General features: G+C 33.5%; 2 protein-coding genes across 9 annotated transcripts in view; one reads left to right on the forward strand and one right to left on the reverse strand.

Annotated features, from left to right (window-relative positions):
• The first annotated feature begins 2,568 nt into the window (after positions 1-2,568).
• On the forward strand, positions 2,569-11,470 carry LOC108766659 (UNC93-like protein). 4 transcript variants are annotated; one of them, XM_018516071.1, is made up of 8 exons: positions 2,569-2,686; positions 5,859-6,354; positions 6,625-6,969; positions 8,198-8,484; positions 9,577-9,799; positions 10,239-10,398; positions 10,513-10,780; positions 11,117-11,470. In XM_018516071.1, exons 3-8 carry the CDS (start codon positions 6,710-6,712, stop codon positions 11,377-11,379), a joined length of 1,461 nt encoding a protein of 486 aa, XP_018371573.1. In that variant the 5' UTR covers positions 2,569-2,686; positions 5,859-6,354; positions 6,625-6,709; the 3' UTR covers positions 11,380-11,470. The 4 variants fall into 4 exon arrangements, with proteins under 4 accessions (XP_018371573.1, XP_018371574.1, XP_018371575.1 ...); XM_018516072.1 differs by having other exon boundaries at positions 5,859-6,084; XM_018516073.1 differs by having other exon boundaries at positions 5,859-6,026.
• A 1,600-nt stretch (positions 11,471-13,070) lies between these two features.
• Positions 13,071-19,609, reverse strand: part of pdm3 (POU-domain protein pdm3) — a 177,733-nt gene continuing 171,194 nt past the window's right edge. For 4 of the 5 annotated variants that reach the window (XM_018516203.1, XM_018516207.1, XM_018516202.1 and 1 more), the window contains 3 exons: positions 18,938-19,021; positions 15,390-15,541; positions 13,071-15,264 (listed from right to left, as the gene is read on the reverse strand). In XM_018516203.1, the coding sequence (XP_018371705.1) occupies positions 15,140-15,264; positions 15,390-15,541; positions 18,938-19,021 (361 nt within the window). In that variant the 3' untranslated portion in view covers positions 13,071-15,139. The remainder of the gene's footprint in view (positions 15,265-15,389; positions 15,542-18,937; positions 19,022-19,609) is intronic. The other variant, XM_018516206.1, reaches the window with a different exon arrangement.

The following is a 19,609-nucleotide window of genomic DNA, read 5'->3' on the forward strand; positions in this document are numbered from 1 at the left end:
AAATTTATTTTTTCTGATATTTACAATTCAATGTGGATTTATAGTAATGTAATTTATATAAAAGAATTGATTAATACAAATCTTTTTTTATACAAATTTAGGACGATTTTTTATTTAAAATATTTGTGTCAATATTCATATATTCCTATGTGAGATATGTAGTTTGATTAATAATAGGAAAATAGTTAAATTATTTGGAGAACAATAAATTCTAAAGGCGATTTAAAAAATCAATGTATAAAATTTATATATGCCATATGCATCAAGAAATTACAGACTTTATATATGATTTAGTTGAAATGCGCCGGTATCAGTTTGTTTTATATCTTATGTCAGTGTGGATGAAACTAAATATATACGGTCGTAATTCATTTGCGGGTATAAATAGCAGTGTAAAAAGTGTGTGCTTTGCATTTTTAGTCAAAACTGTGAAAGATATTGCACATTTTACTAGAATTTCTACGTAGATTGCGACATATAAATCAACCTTTTTGTTGAAACAAATATGAATCGGGAAAGAAATTAACACCTATATAAAAATTCACTCGTGAAATTCTATTTAGCAAATTTTCTGTTATTTTTTCAAATATTATTTTATATTGAGGAGAATATGTTTATATGCATTACTTCTGCCTTATTTTATTAATATATAATAAAAATGTAAATTTAGAGTATTAATACGTAACTTGAATTTAAATACTGCAAACGATGATATTATATATTTTTACATCAATTAAAATATTTTTGTATATTACTGATGTCTATAAAATGGCATGTGTAATGAAAGATAAAAATTTTAAATAAAATATTTTATACAGTCCAACGAGACGTAAACAATTTTAAATTGCAACGTTGCAACTCCTTCAAATTACATGCATGTAAAAGTTCATAATAAAACTGATCTTGTCGAAGATAGAAATTGCGTTTATGATTGTGATGTAAAGGTGAAATAAAATTCATAGAACACTTTGACGATTTCAGATAAGTTTGTGTGAAATTTGGCCTAAAGGAATATTTTATTTGCAAGCTCTTTGCAAAGCTTTTCACACTTTGACTGCGCGAGACATTTGTTCTGTTATTTCAATTTCGATGTCCAGTGTCAGACATTTCAGTTGAATATTCTGAAACAGTTTCAACGGATGTTGTTCAGTGTAGCGTAAATATACGGTGCAATGGATTTACGACGCGGCGTACATAAGCGGATTTTACGTATGAACATTAATTACGACTAATTACCGCACAAGTTGTTATGATAATAACATGTAAATGTAATTATTGACAAGTGCTATTTATTAAAGCAATAAATACAAAAATCGCTGTTAAACAAGTACATTAGTCTATATTTTTAGTTACATCCCTTACACATGATTCTCTTTTATTAATATGTAATCATCTTCATATAATGAGCGATTGTTTATTGTTTCATTGACAACTAAAGCAAAAACAAATGATAAATATCAGGCGTTTGATAGAATCGTGTGTGAGAAACAGATTCTCTGAATCTGATAGAATGAATCCACGATTAATTCTAACGATTGATGGATACAGTTGAGCGAAATTCGTTAGTCTTTCTCATCGTAAATCTCTGTTCCATTTGAGTGAGAAGATTTTATTGGCCAAATTACGATATCTTATCTAACGTCAGAACAGAAAGATTTTTATTTTGTAAAAATTTCTACTGAGAGTCAGTATCACAATAAGAAATTTGATAGTTCCATTAATCCAGACTGTTACGAAAATTGATGGGAAATTATTACCGTACGATGAAATTGATATCCATTGATATTCTGTTTGCGTCTGTTGCAGCGGCACTGTTGTAATTAATTACTATAATTTCTGTATGTCCCTCGTGCGTGATTTCCAGCTCACATGATGATTGCCATTTGGGCAGTCAGTGTATCTGTTGCTGGTCATATCTGCCATCAGAATGTCGCCTATTGCGCATCGCCGTAATCAACTTCATCAAATCAGTTGCAGTGGATTATGTCCCATCGATTAAATTTAATTTGGGTCAGATTGATGCTCCCGATGTCAATAGCAGAATCTGGAATTGCACGTCTATAGCTGGAATGTACATATTTTACTTTTTGATTTGATCTTTCGCACAATTTATAGTGTTTGATCATATCTCGTTCGATTTCTCTTCGTTCAGTTTCAATCACCATTTCAGCGTCATGCTTGATGGATATCCATGAATGATGTGGGCGGTAGAAATCTTTTATTGGTTGAGACGTTCCGTTTGTTACTAGGAAATATAAATGTCACTGCTTCAAGATTACCTAAGTTGTTGTAGATAACTCACGCCATAGAACACGCACAGATCAATAAGACCGAAACCGCGGAGGATAATGGTTGATGGTTAATCGAGGTGATTACATAGCTTAAAGGCTTTACGATTAAGATACGCTGGCGTGACACGTGCTTCGAACGCAGAGAATCGATAAACATCACGATTCTTATTAGCGCAAGGTTCCAGCCGTCTATGTATCATGCTCACCTAGAAGTGGGTGTAAGTGGGGAATAGCTTTAACCATCTGATCATTTGGCTCGTTCGCGATTTATCTTCAGTATCGTTTTATTCGCCGTGCTTAGATAAACGTACGCACAGTTGTTGGTATACGTACCGATAATCAAGAAAAATCCGAGCCTCGACTTCGCGGAATTGGAAAATCCTCAGTCGAGACAGGTAAACTTGAGTATTAGGATGAATGCTGTGATACGAAAGGAAACGTGCGTGGGTTGCCATTCCAATTAAATATCTTTTGTATATAAGTCTACAGTAAATAGTTTATTAAAAGCTAAACATTATATATACTATATATTATCTCTTATCCATATACATTTTATGTGATAAATTTAAAGTAGATTAATATTAAGAGTAATAATTGGATGTAAAAAGATCGATAATTTTTAACTTTAATTAAATGTTTTATTAGCAGTATATGTAAATATATAAAAACATAGATAATTCCATGGAGAATTTTAAAAAGTATTTATTAATTCGAAATATGTGAATATTTAAAAAATGGTTTTCTTATATTAATCAATAAAATTTTATATGAGAGAAAAAATTATTTATTTTACATTACGAATTTTTTCTGCATGCTACTTGTAAAAAATCATATTTATGTATTATATCTAGTAAGTCATTATATAAAAAAAATTATATAAAAATTGTATGAAAAGAATCATATAAGAATATAATAAAAATTATATAAAAAGAATTATATGAAAAAAATATTTCTAATATACATTAAAAATAATGATTTGTTAAAAGAATAGCTTGTAACACAAATTCAATTGTGATAAAATGTGATCAGATGGCAATACTTGAAACCGATACACAGAAAATATATATAAATTATACATTTATCATAATTTTATGCACGGAATTTTCGACAGAAAATGCTAAGTTTCCATGAGAGTGATTGCAATTTGACCACTTGATATTTCTGCTTTATGTCAGGCGTAAAATATTTCATCATCGTAGTGCTGTCCGTAAGTCCCATCAAATAGAGTTACATAGTTGTGCACGACGGTGGTCGTAGAGTGAAAATGACAAGTGATGTGCCAGAAGCTAATAGAACTGCTCGACGTCGACGTAGGTACGGACACATATGCGAGGGTGTCCTCATTTTCGATATTACTCTTCGATATAGCAGATTCATAATTGGTACTCCACCCATCGTTATAATAGCGATTATATATACGCGCTTATTACTTAATTAATATAGCACTTGCAGTAGTCGGGGTCAACGTCGTGATAATTAGATGTACAACTGAAGGTGATTGTTGCAAGCGGTATTAAGCGTCACTTAACACGAGATCTAATCAGTATTTATTAAACGTGACTTGTTTTTCATAAGTGAATGTCTAAAAGAATGACTGCTCATTCCGTGGCTACGAGTTATGTAAATATTATAAATTTTAATTAAGTATGTTGACTTCCTTGTTCTCTCGATATCATCATGTTTCCTGTTCTTAAAACAATTCTCGAGTATTTATCTAATTGCAAAATAATTATTCATGTGCAACACTGTAATATTCAAGTCTCAAGCAAAGTAAATAAAAATCCATTGAATAAATCCTGTATTCAATTGATTTGTAGCATAGACGAGGCACTTAACCGATTTATTTTTGCACATATAATAATCGATTTAATAAAATTAATTTGCACATATCGGAATACATACATATTACTGGTCTCACAATCACAATATTCCAATAGCGTATTTCGAAAGTAACGTATAGAGTAAAACTCCTAACTGATAATATCGCATTCCGAGAAATTCGCGTATTGAGGCCCGTAGTTACACAGACAAGTGTTACTAAAAAATGACAAACTAGTTCATGTGCTGTGTAATATTACGAAATATATGTATATCAAACAGAAACAAAAAAGAAAAATTGTATCAATAAGTTATGTACGTAGTCTTTAGAAAGACAATGACTGGAAATAACAAAGTAAGATTTGTAACAATAAAATAACTTAGCAGTAAGATGTAATCATAATTTGGCACATCCAACACTTTCGCTAAAAATTCTAATCGATGCAAGTTTCTTGTATTTTAAAGAATGCCAATGAAACGGCTATCAAAGATGACTCTTCCTAACAATTAGCGGATGTAAAAATTGAAAGGAATGTACGAGGACGAATCAGTCAGTTGATCAATTAGTTAGTCATCAAATTTGTATAATATATTGATTAGTGGCTCGCAAATTACAAACATAAATTATAAAGAGCATTCAGCCACGCGCAAGGTATTTTTTGCAAATGTTGTATATTTAAAATTATTGTTTCTCTCTCTCTCTCTCTCTCTCTCTCTCTTTCTCTCTCTGTAAGAATTTTAAATATATAACATTCACAAAAAACTTGCGCGTGGCTGAATGCTCTTTATAATTTATGTTTGTAGTTAGTCATTAGTTAGTTACACGAGTATTACGTAAATTGTGTAAAAAAATTAATACAAGAAGTATATGAAATAACTTTTATTAAGATTAAAAGAAGTTAGTTTATTTCTGAGTTTTCGCGGAACAGAAAGCCCCATCGCGTAAATTCTATGCGGTATTACTGTTATCTTTAAACGATTATAATTAAAAAACTATCGTGGCCTCGATATTTTTGTATTAGAATTTTTTACTCTGCTTTACCTCTGAAATACGCTGGTAAAATATTGTATGATAGTCGTGAACTATTCCGTATATAGATAATATATACATATACACACATATATATACAGTGAGAGCAAAAAGTATTCGTTCAGAGAAAATATTTTTTTTTAAAATTAGTTTTAAAAAATAAATATTATCCAGCGAGAAATGAGTCATCGAATTGATGTCGAATTAATATCGATACGATGATTTCAATTTTGACGTCAATTCGACGTTTAATTGACGATCATTTCTCCGAGTAATTAACAATTTATTCATAAAGAATAAAATAGACTGTATGTTTCTTAAAATTATATCTATCAAAAAGATGTGTATTAATTACAGAAAATATATCATCTGAAAAATAAGCAAAAATTAAAAATTGTATTGTTTGGATGCTCAAAAAGTATTTGTACAGTCGAGAAATTTAGCTTCTAAAATCAGGAATACATGCGGAGCTCGTTTGTTTATGTTAGAACAGAATATATTCATTGTATAAAACTGCTAATTAATGTTTATTTTCTACAAATAAAACTTTTTTTATAAAAAATTTCCTTGTACGAATACTTTTTATACTCACTGTATATATACACAAAATATCTTTTATTTATATATATATATATATTATATACATGTGTATGTATATTTATTTATTTGATAAATGTCGTACGCACAGCAATCAACAATCTTTTGTTTCTGCATTATAGATTTCCATCAAATTGCGTAATGTTGCTCGACATTTTATCGATAAACTTGTTTTGCGTCGCGTTATCGTGTGCATCTATTTTCGTGTGACAGGATCCCAGTCTGATCAGCGTGTTACATATTCCAAGCGACGTGCACGGTCGGAATGGAAATTGTATCAGGCGATTAAGGTGCGTGAAAGGAGCAAGGATACCTCTTTCCAAGGACAGACTGCTTATTGATGCTGGGGTAACCGTGTATCTCGTCGCCAGAAAATAGTTATGCAATTCCTCTCGGATTTCATTGTTGAATTCCTACATTGAAGCAGTACACAAATCAAAGCTGATGTAATATTAGTAGCAAAGAGCGTGCAAGTGAAATATTTGTGTTCGTATAAAACAATGTTAATTCGTCATGTATTCGATACCACAACATGCCGTTTCCTCGTTCACTGATTACCTTGAAATCGTTATTGGCTTTACGCAAATCGCGTGGCTGGTGACCATTATGAGAATAAATGTGAATATTCAGTTTCAATTTTAATTTCACAGTCCATAATCATTCGCCGATATCCTCCGCGATGGAAATTGCGACTGATATAACGAGGTCTTTTAATTCAGTCGATTTAAAATGTACATTGCAGTTAAAATCTTAAATACAAATTACATCTTTTGTCTTTGTGAATAGGCGAATATTAGCGATAGTTACGCCATTTCTTATGACTCTATTTCTATATTTTTATTTTTATTTTATGATTCTATTTCTATATTTTTATTTTATTTTTTGAAGGAGTTGTTCATCTTTACAAGTGAATTTATCGACGAAATTGATATTGAACATCCGACAAAAATCAATATTTTACATTGACTGAATCATGACGATTGACAAAACCGAGATGTCGAGAGAATTCGCGAAACTGCCGACCCCGAATTTCGAACCATCGGAACGATGGCGAATTATGAAGAACATTCTAGTGATTAGTTGCGCTTTCATGGTGAATTTTACTGCTTTTATGGGAGCCTCGAACTTACAGAGCTCTGTCAACGCAGATCAATCGCTAGGCACATTCACATTGTCGGCGATTTATGGTAGTCTACTCTTCAGCAACATTTTGTTACCCGCTTTAATTATAAGGTAAAGTAATTTTTCTTATATATTTTCATTTACATCATTTGGTATAATTTCGTGTAAGTCAAAAATCAATATACGATTTGATACAATAATGTATTTAAAGACTACTCTGATTGCCACGATATTTTGCATCTCAGCTAAATGGAGAACTCTTGTCAAATCCGATTGCTGTTACTTGTTATTGCGGTAGAATGAATAGAAAGTTTATGTGTGTATGTGGGAAATGTATATCGTCAATTATGGTAGACGCCGGAAATGTTCGATGTGTTCCTATATATGAGAAACTAACAGACAGCTAGAGTTCTGCACACAATCCCACGGCACTAAACTTTATTACGCGTTGTCGTTTTCACCTTGGCCCGGAATTACGTTACATGGAACCCCCGTGGGTTCGGGTATTAGACAAGAGTGAAATGAATATATCTGGGTATCTGCGCGAGGATTCAGTATGACATCTTCATAGTCAACGTAAGATAAAGCGAAAAGCTTTTAGTATACTGTCCAATTTTAATATATGCTTGTTCTTGTTATATTAATCTTTATAATTATTTGAACACACACATATTTTTGATATATTTTTTTAAATGATTAAACTAATTAATTGATTTTTTAATGAATTATTTTGGATCTGAATAGATTTAATAAAAAGATGACCCGGTAAAAATTCTTTCATGCATGAATATGTATATAAATATGTATAAACATATATAAATATTCATAAACACGTATAATCATGTATGAAATATGTCCATACATGTTCATACATTCCTCTTTCTTTTGTAAAATTATTTTTTAGTGTAATAGAAATAATAATAGTAATGTAAAAAAATTAAAAATAATTAAAGGAATAATTTTCGCATTGTTTGTTTTAGAAAAAATTAAGTTTGGAAAAATGTAAAAAAAATTGCTAATACACAATTACGCATGGTTTTATGTATAATTATACATAAGTAATTTTTTCACATTTCTTCAAACTTGATTTTTTCTAAAACAGATAGTGTAAAAATTATCCTTTTAATTATTTTTAATGTTTTCACGTTACTATTATTATTTCTATTACACTAAAATGTAATTTTACAAAAAAAAGAAGGAACATAATGGACATATTTCATATATGATTATATATGTTTATGAATATTTATGTATGTTTATACATATTTATACATATTCATGCATGAAAAATTTTTTACAAAGATAATATATAATTTGTATTTATATAATTTTGTTCCAGCTGGTTAGGATGCAAGTGGACAATGTCGGTTTCTATATTGGCTTACATGCCTTTTATAGCTTCGCAGTTTTATCCTAAATTTTATACTATGATTCCTGCTGGACTGTCAGTCGGATTAGGCGGTGGGCCGCTTTGGTGCGCAAAATGTACTTATTTAACTGTGGTAGCAGAAGCTTATTCGACCGTTTCAGATATAGCCGTGGATGTCCTTGTTACAAGATTTTTTGGTCTTTTCTTCATGTTTTATCAAATGGCACAAGTGTGGGGAAATCTTATATCTTCAGCAGGTGGGTCATTGTACAGATATACGTATGGACATATGATGCTCAAATTTATATTTCAGGAATCAAATGTGTTGAAAAAATTTTTATTAACATATTATTCGTGTCTGTTTTCGACTTGGACAACATTTTATTTGTAAATGTTAATTTTGATGACGTAAGAATAAATCTGTAATTGCTTTGGGATGCTTTACAGCGTGAAATAAAAGTTGCCGTTCTGAATACTAACGAACTAGACAAGAATTTTATTGTCCACTGGTATATGTAAATATTTAAAAACTTCCATAATTATTTTATAAATTTAGTATACATTAATGAAGACTACACTTAAGATCGAAACATCCAAGAATATATATTTTATGACATTGTTTGTAATAAAATAGTGATCGGTATCTAGCATAACTTTAATAGCCTAGTTTATTATTTATATATATATATAATTTATAAATTTAATTTATTATATTATACTTAATTCAATTTATTTGCTAGAATATGAAAAAAACTATGATTAATCTACCAAAATAGTAATATAAGAAAAACAAGCAACTTTTTTGAAGTGAAAAACTTAATGCTAAGAGTTTTTTCTTAGCTTTTCAAGATAAAATATATCCTTGCTACAATTGTTTAATTACCTTCTATTTTAAGATAAAATTATAAGCGACTATGAAATCGCGAACCGGAATAAAGAGACGCAAAAAAACTTCGTCTGCAGTCCGCGCAATCTTTGCGGAAGCGTGTATGAATGCGTTGCTGCTAAGCTATAAAAACGCGAGCGCCGATGAAAACGAAATTAAGTTTCTACTGCCGCGAATCATGAGATTATGAAACAATGACACAGACTGCGCAGTAAAAACTAGAGTTTGGTCGGGCATTTTAATGACCATATTTTGTTTTAATGAAACATATATTTCAGTATACTTATTCATGAGAAGAATTATCGGCATAATAATCGATAGCATCTCTATTCTTGTAATTGTGTCATCCTCGTGTCTCTCATAATTTTTTAATGCGTTAAATTCAGTGGCGAGCATATTTTCGCAGAAATAATTTTGTAATTATAATATTTTCTTTATTTTTTCATTAACGTTTCTCTTACAGTTCTTTCATATGGAATTGACACGGTTGTCTCAAATGTCACCTTAAACAGTAGCGTTGTGGCCAAAATTTGCGGAGCCAATTTCTGTGGGGTGTCTGAGGAAAATGAAAATCCAAATTTGCAACGACCTCCAGTAGAACGAATATACCTTATTTCTGGAATTTATTTAGGCTGTATGATATTAGCTTGTCTAATAATCGCGTGCGCCGTTGATCCTTTATCCAGGTACATCTTACGTTTATTTATAATTCGCGGTTTTCATTGTCGGAAGTATAGATATCATAAAATATTTATATTATTTATTTAAATAATAAATTATGTTGTTATAATATTAGTTTTATAACATATATTAATATATTACTCACTAAGGACTAACAGTAACATAAATGTTAGTTATATTATTTATTTAAATAATAAATTGTGTTCTTATATAATATCAGTTTTATAATATATATTGAAATATATTACTCACTAAGGACTAACAGTAACATAAATGTTAATTATAATTTCCCACTCATCAACATAACTGTAATATAGTGCGTCATATTATAGAGTTATATTGTTGAGTGAAAAATTGTAACCAACAGAATTATATTACTGTCAGTTGTTTTATTTACTGAGTATAAAAAATTTCTTGACACTAGAGTTTATGTCCATCTTATAGATACGACAGAAACAGAGCCCGCTTAGTGAAAGGATTGTCCGGATTCAAGCTCTTGGCCGTGACATTAAAACTACTAAAAGAAAAGAATCAACTTTTAATATTGCCGATAACGTTGTTTATTGGGGCTGAGCAAGCGTTTTTATTTGCGGATTATAACGCAGTTAGTAAGCTATATATGAGACTGCAGAAATTTAAAGAATAAAATTTGCGTTTAATTAGTAATAAGGGAAGAGTTTGTATTATAAGAGAACAATGTTTTAAATTTTTGTTACAGTCATTCATTTCCTGTGCTTGGGGGATTAATAATATTGGTTACGTGATGATATGTTTCGGTATCACAAATGCTATAGCTGCACTTTTTACGGGAGCCATCGTGAAATTGACTGGAAGAAAGCCTGTGATGATTTTTGCTTTTTGTTTACACTTGAGTCTTTTCGTTTACATGTTACGATGGAAACCGACACCAGAACAGGGTATTATCTTCTTTTTGCTGTCGGGTTTATGGGGTGTGTGCGATTCGATCTGGCTAGTACAAGTCAATGGTAAGAAAAATTAGTAAACTGCAGTATTTAATATAAGTGTATTTTCAGTCGTTTACTATTAATTAAGAATTATATATATAATATTTATATACTGCGTACTCTGTTACTAATAATTGAAAGATTATTGTACGGTAATCACTAAGTCGAATTTCCTAGTTTACTTGTTGTAAGTAAATTGTACCGACAGATTGTATCTCCACTGATGGTATTATACCAACCAATAGTATAAAACAATTTTATTTTTGCGTTTTTAAAGAAATTGTTAATGAATTAAATTGTTAATATATACATCTCATAAATTTAATATGTAACAGTTAACAACTTTGTGATTTTCAGCATTAAGTGGTATATTATTCCCTGGTCAAGAAGAGGCAGCTTTCGCAAATTTCCGCTTGTGGGAATCCACTGGTTCAGTGATAACATATGTGTATAGCCCATATCTGTGCACTTATACGAAGCTGTATCTTTTAATCGGAATACTGTGCGTTGGAATGAGTGGTTTCGGTGTTATCGAGTGGTTAGGTATTCGAGCAGACAGAACTGTTTCCGACAACAAGCCTGATTTAGAATTAATGAATGATAGAGGTATCAATCGATAAAATATAGAAGTAGTAGGTATCGTCTTTTTCAGTTGACGGAATTGCAGAAAACTGTCGAAATGTTTATTTTTTTATATTATCAAAAAGTGTCAAAACCAAAACCTGACAAAAAAATACATTTCTAAAAAGTTTTTAAAAATATCAATTTCTGAAAAATGCTTTCCTATCATTATTTATAATATCCCGTCCTCAAAGTACATGATAAGAAATAAATTGTGAGTCTATTAAATGTATCTGAAATTATTAAGATAAAGAGAAAAATTACTTCAAATATTGTCGAGAAGACGAGATTTAAGAAAAAAAAGTTTAATTAAAAAAGTTAAGAATCGATAATTATGTTATATGTAAATAAAATTACAAGAACATGTATATAGTACAATTACTCATTTGAAAATAAAATGATTCTTAATCGCGAAGAGTCATAGGTACGACTTTTTGTTATTTGTACCACAATATATGTTTTTATTTTATTTTTGTGGACACCTACTAAATTTTACACAGGTATTCGCTTAACGGCTAAGATTTTTCTTGTCCTTCATTTTAAATACGTAATTTAATATTACATCATGTGCCTAGGTGCTAACATTCAAGCTAAAGCTACGGCTGCTTAGTTTAATTGTATACTTATGTGCTTAATTGCCGACTGTGCTTATTTCGTTACCGAGATCAATTGATTCCCGCCTTCGGGCGAAGGCAGATTACCGAGTTGCGTGATTTTCCCATAGTTAACCGACGTTTTCCGATAACGGCAATGTCGAATCAATTGATCGGCGAATTGTAATTTAGCATCGTTAAATTGCTGATTGTATCGTGATTATTAGCTTAACTTTGCATTCATCGTATTTACAATTCAAGTTCTGCAGTTTAGTTATATACTTTATAAAACGTAGTAGGAACTTTGGTTTCGCTGGGCAATGTTTCATGAGCAGTTTCCTCTTATTGATTTGTTACTTTATTTCGTGTCTCGACATGGCTCTTTTTAGGGGGGGGGGGTGTTCATTTCTTCTTTACTCCGTTATGAAATATCTACTCTCTTGTTTGGTCTATTTTTAATTTACCAAAATTATCGGACAAGGCGAGCAATTCTGCTGGAAACTGCTATAAAACATTCGCCCGTGGATCTATCTTCCTTAATATGACACTCACGAATACAATTCACATTTTTTTGTAATACTCATGTTTATATTTTCGTAAGGATCTATTTGAATATTTCAATTTCACGAAGAAAATACACATAATTCTTAAACCGTCTTTGCGTTTTTATTTTTATCACTACCGCAGTTTTTTCGACGCTCTGCTCGTTTTCTCTCTTTCTCTCTCTCTCTCTCTCTCTCTCTCTCTCACTCTCTCTCTTTCTTTCTTTCTTTTCTTTTCTCGCTCATATAACAAAATTTAATAACCGGAATATTTCTGTACAAACATTTTCGCTCTTTTATCAAAAAGGATAACATACACATCCCACCCCTCAATAAAAAATTTTGAATTTTGCGTTTTACCCCATCGTATATCTCTTTATTTCCACTCTCACGCCATTTCCTTCACGCTTTTCATACTCTCTTTTATTTATATAATACATTTTAGGAACAGATCACTTTGCTCGTCTCAGCTTAAAAGTAAAACCTTAAAATATTATTTATTTTTAGAAATTTATTATTTTTTTAACCATGTAAATCTTCTTTGCATGAATTCAGCTATTTTATAGCTATGATAATAAAAGTTAATTATAATATTACAATGTCTAGGTATATCGTAATATGTACATGCTACCCTTGCGCCCCTAGCTACTCGTCAAGTTAGAGATTTCACAATATTATCGTAATGAATAGCCCATTATAAAGAGGATGAAGTACATTTTATGCACAGTTCTTATTCATTAAACGCGCCTGCTAAGTATTAAGAAAACCGTACTTTAAGAACTTCGTTTAAATATCCTTTTGTGCGTGAAAACGACTGCGGGTTGTCGATCCCTTGTAACTAAATAATTACGTCAACGTATTGCAAATCAAATAATCGCTATGATGTGTGAGGCGACTTTACATGGCCACATTATTATGATTTCTTTTTTGTTAAAAGAGAAATAATAATGCATAATAATTCTTCGATTTTAAAATTACGCATGTGTAATATTTTTCACTGTACGCATATTTCAAAGGAATTATTCGAGTATCTTTAGCTTTTCTATTTTTTCGCACAATTATAAATACAAAATTGAAATAAAGGAACGTTACAGAAACGTATTTCGTGATCGAAGAATTATTATTATTCGAATATCCCGCAGATCGAAATCAAGCTCTGATAAAATCGAAGTTTTCGTCCGAGCTTTATCGTTTATTCAGCGAATAAGCGGATCGCATATATGTATAGGAACGGAGGATGCGTGCTCATTTAACACGTATACGTCTTACATGGCAGATTATCACGGACTAGTCTTGCAGAAACTCGAATCTTGTCTGTCTCTAACTGCATATCTCTCTTTCTCTCTCTCTCTCTCTCTCTCTCTCTCTCTCTCTCTTTTCCTACAGGATTAAATATAACTTCAGGAGCGGCATGTGGTATATAATCGTTTATAGCATACTTTCAAAGACGTTATTGCATTATTTAGTCACTAAAGGAATTTCATTGATTTCTAAATACACTTGTAAATTACAGATCTTACGCGCATCAAAAACTCTCGACTAGATTTGTTACCGAAGTTATAATAGAAATATTATTGTGCTCGTTATAACAATGTATATATATACATATATATATGTATGCAAGGGATGATATTATATAATCAATAAAGACGATGATTTTTTACTTCGTATTTGTTTTTTAAGCGATATTTTATTTGCGCAAACTCAACGAGCAACAACGATATCTCAGAATTCCTCGATCGCAGGATACAGTCGAAGTTTTTGTTGCACGCGGATGATTACCACCCTTAGAGTGTTTTCATTCTGAGTGCATTTTCGATTGTTTCGCCAGTTGATTAGGAATCAATTGTACGTAGTTGTTTAAACGTTCGCCGCTTATGTACTAGCATTCTTGTAAGTAACCATTTTAAAGGTAGCTAAATTTTTATTAGTTATTATTCGTGCGACGATTTACATGTCTTTCCGCCCGGTTTTGATAGATTGTATTCCGAAAAACGTACATGTCCCGGCAAATATTACAATCAAGCAACTGTAATTAATTAGAAAAGCCTAGAAGTGATTTTTCTACAGTTGCTTGTGACAAACTGTTCATGTAATTCCGATCGTCGGGACATTTACGTTCATCAATTCGTTAATGCTTGCCGATAGTCCGTTCGTTCGAAATTCGAAACTGGATCAGTTAGTGTTTTCCGGTGAATATATATCTATGAAAATTGGAAGCGCGCGACGGATTGGTACCAAATGAGAGACAACGATTTCAGATTATCAATTTTCGATATTCGACTCATGTATACATCACATATTCGTAGATTAAAGCTATTTACATATATAGATGTCGTATACACCTGCGATCACAATATTCGAAGGACTTCGCTTCGATCTAGAACGATCTTTCCGTACTGGAGCGAATTTGATAAATGTGGTTTTCTTTATAATAAACGTTTTTTTTTCTTACTTGTAACTTTCCGCAACAAACTACGGAAAATTGTTCTCGCGTTAGAATTGTTTATTTATGCTAGAGGAAAACGCGATATTGGAAAATTTTACGAAACGTGTTCTTTATCGTTCGTAGTTTGAAGCTTTTCTCATATAGTGCCCGATTGTTCGGTAGATGTAATCGTTCCCTATACAACGCCTTTCGACATCATCCGCACCGTATTCTTCAGAGCTTGTCTCTTGTTGCAGAACCAAATTCTTATCACCTCCCTATCGTATCCTAATCGATGCGCTAAAGTTGTGATTTCGTTACCTGTAAAAAAAATAGAAACTTTTAATATATTAAAGTACGCAAACTTGCCCCGAAGAAGAACTAATAAGATTCTTGTAATAGCAAGAGACTTAATCATAGCAGATAGACATAAAGCATAAACTAACCAGTAGGATGAGTATTCCTGTCAAAATGTGCGTTCAACAATTCCAAAGCCTGAGGCGTGAAGGAAGTCCGCCGTTTTCGCTTCTTGCTCGGTTCAACCCCGATGAAGTCCGTCAGATGATTAACGCCGCTCTTGTACCTGGAATCAGATGCACTACTCTTGCTCAAATTCGGAAGATTTCATCGCTGACGTTTATTGTTAACGTTACCGGCGCGCATTATACTTTCACGAAAAAATATATTATATACGTCTACAATTATGCTACAATTATGAATTGCGAAATAGGATCCCGTTTAAAAATCTGACCGGGTAATCATCATATTTTTACAATAATTAATTACGTCCGTGAGTCTACATCGAGCTCAAAATTTCTCCTGTGGTTTACGAAATATTGTTATAAATCCAATATGAAAAAAAATAATAATTCTGTTTACTGTTTTGCACGTTCGTAATTACGTTAGCGCGAAATAGGATACTGATTAAAAAAGGAAATCACCGGCGTCACGATATTCGTGCTCGGACACGTTCGGTCGCAAATATCCCGTCCGGTATTGGATTTTTCCCCGAGTACACACTCGGGTTGATTCACGAGTCGAACTTACTCCACGTATCGCGAAACAGTACTCACGGTGGCGGCAGCGATGCCCGATGGTGTCGACGTCGACTCAAATAAAATTAGCGATCGAATAGCCGCGGCGTTTTCAAACTCAAATCTTCATTTCATTCGTTATCCAAGCTCATTAAATCGTGCAATCTCAAAGATATCTTCCGTTTCCACAATTCTTAAATATTAAGAAGATACAATCAAGTGCTTCGATTTTTCCATCAATTTTTATTATTATCAATATCATTATTGTAATTTCTATGTACAATTATTAAGGATATTATAATCATGAACAGTTCTATATAATTAAATTAGATATTCTTATAAGAATAATTCGCCAATATGAATAAATTTCTGTTTGCTTAAGTTTGTTATTCTTGGACTGTTCGAAGAGCAGGACAGAATCGAGTGAATTAATACAAAATTTGTAATAATTGCATTAAAACTATCGAATAATATGAAATTGACATTCATTATATTTTTCAATCATTTTTCTAATTAAATTAAGACGAGATATCAATTTATAATAAATTGATATAAATGAATCTATCATTGAAGAATCAATGCCTGTTATATCATCTGATGCGACAGTTTTGCATCATTTCAACTGATCGATTTGGTCGAAACGACTTAAAAGAAATTTACATTAGAAAAGATCCGATCTCGAGAGTCTCGAGTCGAGAGTACGCAAACTTTTTTGGCGTCGGGCGACTAGTCGACATAATTTCATTTGACGGGTAGTATTATCGGGTGGGTGCGGTGCGGGGCGTGACATGGAAAAAGCTCGCGGCCGCGACAGTAAACAGGAGAACTTCCGTTGGGACTCCCGGGTGAGCGATGAGAAGTGGGTACGGTGTGGCTGCGCGGGGTCGGGAAGCTCGATGGTGGTACGGTCATAGGTACGTTCGCGGTGCCGGCTCAAAATTTATGTTTTTAATTTAACTCCGAATGACCAACTGTCGAGTCGAAAAAAGTACACGGCGGGCCATTAGCATCGCGCGGTAATATTTCGTCGAATTCGCGAAAACAATATGCTAATGGAGAAGTCGGTGAGAGCGCGAAGAACCGACGCGACGCGACGCGATGCGACGCGACGCGACGATTCGACGGGGTTTGGATGCCACGCCGTTGGTATGCGTTGGTCACCGGTGAACGCAATGGATGGAGAAACAACGCCAGGCACAAGAAGGGGTAGAAAAGGAAGGTGAAGAAAGAGGAGAGAAATAAACGTGAGTTAATACGCAAGGGAACGTGAAAGCTGCGTGTAAGCTCGTGCGTGGGTGTTACACGTCGTCGTTGCGTACAAGTGTGAGGGATAGAGGGAGAGACCACGGGCGGAGAGGCTTGAACGAGCATGAAAGGAAGAGGAAAGAAGACGGAAGCAGAAGGAAGATGGAGAAATGGAGGCTGCGTGAGCGGAAGGAATGACAGAGAGAGAGAGAGAGAGAGAGAGAGAGAGCGTCGCGCCGCGCTTCGCGATGCCGCTGCGGGTAAGAGCGAGGTGACGGCGGTGGCGTGTAGCCTGTAGGTAGGAGGAGCGACGTCGGGGGAGAGGTACATCAGAAACCTGATTTTAATTAGTCCACAGTTTAATTACTCGGCAGATAAATCGTGCACGTGCACCGCATAAACTAGCCGCTTTCATTTTTCCCGGACGCGGCCGGCACACGGTCGACGCTTAGCTCTACGCCGCGCGAATGCAGGATGGGTCATTGTTGAGCCGGCTTGCTCTCGTGAAAAGAGATACGACCGTACCCATATCGCTTCCGTCATCGAATGATTCGATTATTCTACGATGAACTTCCGGGCCGGTTTTTCTTTCGTGGGCCGAAGGCGTTGCGATATTTGATTTCCGAACAATCGCCAAGCATTTGCTTTTGTGCGAATAAACGCTGCTGTTTAATATAGTCGTGTTTCTTATTCTAATTGACTTATTCTCGCAATTGTAAATATAGGCACGAAACTTGGCAAGCACGTCTTGCAGATCTGTGTATTCATATTCATATTTCTTATATTTAGCACTGAATGTGACAGTTCAAATTGCGTATGCATAGTTTTTTATACTCTAGTACTTTATAGAGAAATTACCGTCGTATTTAATCTAAACTGGGAAACTGAATATAAACTGAATAATATTTAGCCTCTTTGGATTAACATGAAGATCGCGATAATTGTAAATAGAAATAAGAAATACACAAGTCAATAATAATAATAATAATGTAGACACTATTTAACTCTGTGATAAATTTAATATCCAATCATATTTTTAAAAAATTACTGCAAGAGTGAAGAGTGTCTTAGCGCTCTTTGATGTCAAAATCGTATCGCAGTGCGTTTTAATCGTCGTCCGACTACACGGATTCCTGATTAGCTCACGGCCTAAAGTTCATTAGATTTTATCATCTCGTAAAATTTACACCTTCTGGATACATAGCTCGGGATCCTTAGGGAGTATCTTTCGCGTCACAGTAAAGCCACCGCATTGCGTTGCTGCCTCCTCGCGATCGCGCGGTAACGGTTTCTCCCATTCTAATTAACATTCCACATATTTATTAAATGCGGATCCGCAATTAATCAGGTGGATTCAATTAGCGAATTACCAATTAGCACGCACGCGTTCGCACGCTCTCGCAGACCGACGCGCAGACGCGAAGTCGAGGCCGCGCTGGACGATTGCGAAATAATCATGTATCAGAAATACAACGTTAAAACTTGACTTGCAGCCGAGAAAGTCTCTCTTTCTCTCTTTCTCTCCCTCTCTTCGATTAGAGAATTCTAGTTGTTATTTATATTAATTATAGCGTGTTTATATAGCACGTCGAAAGGAACGTTGCATTTATGATACTCTTCCGACATAGATACATGTTGATCTTTTTTGAAGGAAAACATTTTCTCACGATATCTGTGCGATATTTCTTTAAGTATCGTAGGAGTATATTACTCACCTCTCTTCTGCCTCCTTCATCCACCTCTCGAGAACGGGCTTAATTTTCTGCGCGCTTTTCGGCGTAATGTCCAGCTTTTCGAATCTAAAGCCAAGAATAAGGCTTGGTCCATTTTCTTGCTTCTATTTTTCGGGCAATTAATAAAGGGAATAATGTGTCGAGAAAAGACGACAAGGACGTAAAAAGATCAATTCTAACGTAATATATTGATTGAATAATATGTATATCGAAATGCTTAAAAAAAATTCAAAACTTGATTTAAATTTTCTTTGAACATTTACTTTTCGCCCTTACGTCTTTGTCCCACTAAAGGAGCACTAAGAGGCATGCATTGATTCAATAACAGGACATTGACAATGCGTGCATGCTTTAAGGTTTGGTGATGCCGTGTATGATGTTGCCAACGCGCTGCGCAAACACTTGTTGTGCGAGCGAGCGAAATGAACCCGATCCCGCAATTCTCGGTGAAACGATCCGGAGCTTAAACTCGGCAAACGTTAAAAATTCTCGGCTTCATTCTATTCTTTTATTCTTAGCGCGTTGGCGACATCATGCCCAAGTTTGCCAATGCCCTGGCTCGAAGAGAGTTAATTTTAGAAGTGCTCCTTTCGCATCTCTTTTCCGAACGGAATTAGAAATTAGTGAGAGTGCTTGCGCAGCTATACCCAAATA

This window comes from Trachymyrmex cornetzi, unplaced genomic scaffold (genome assembly GCF_001594075.2).
Source record: "Trachymyrmex cornetzi isolate Tcor2-1 unplaced genomic scaffold, Tcor1.1 scaffold61, whole genome shotgun sequence".
NCBI classification, from domain to species: Eukaryota; Metazoa; Arthropoda; class Insecta; order Hymenoptera; family Formicidae; genus Trachymyrmex; species Trachymyrmex cornetzi.

Bases quoted from the DNA above. Each gene is read 5' to 3' on its own strand.
- LOC108766659 (XM_018516071.1), top strand. From the start codon at position 6,710: ATGACGATTGACAAAACCGAGATGTCGAGAGAATTCGCGAAACTGCCG. The intron at 8,485-9,576 runs GTGGGTCATTGT...TTTCTCTTACAG, and splicing joins AAATCTTATATCTTCAGCAG to TTCTTTCATATGGAATTGAC. The intron at 9,800-10,238 runs GTACATCTTACG...TCCATCTTATAG, and splicing joins GCCGTTGATCCTTTATCCAG to ATACGACAGAAACAGAGCCC.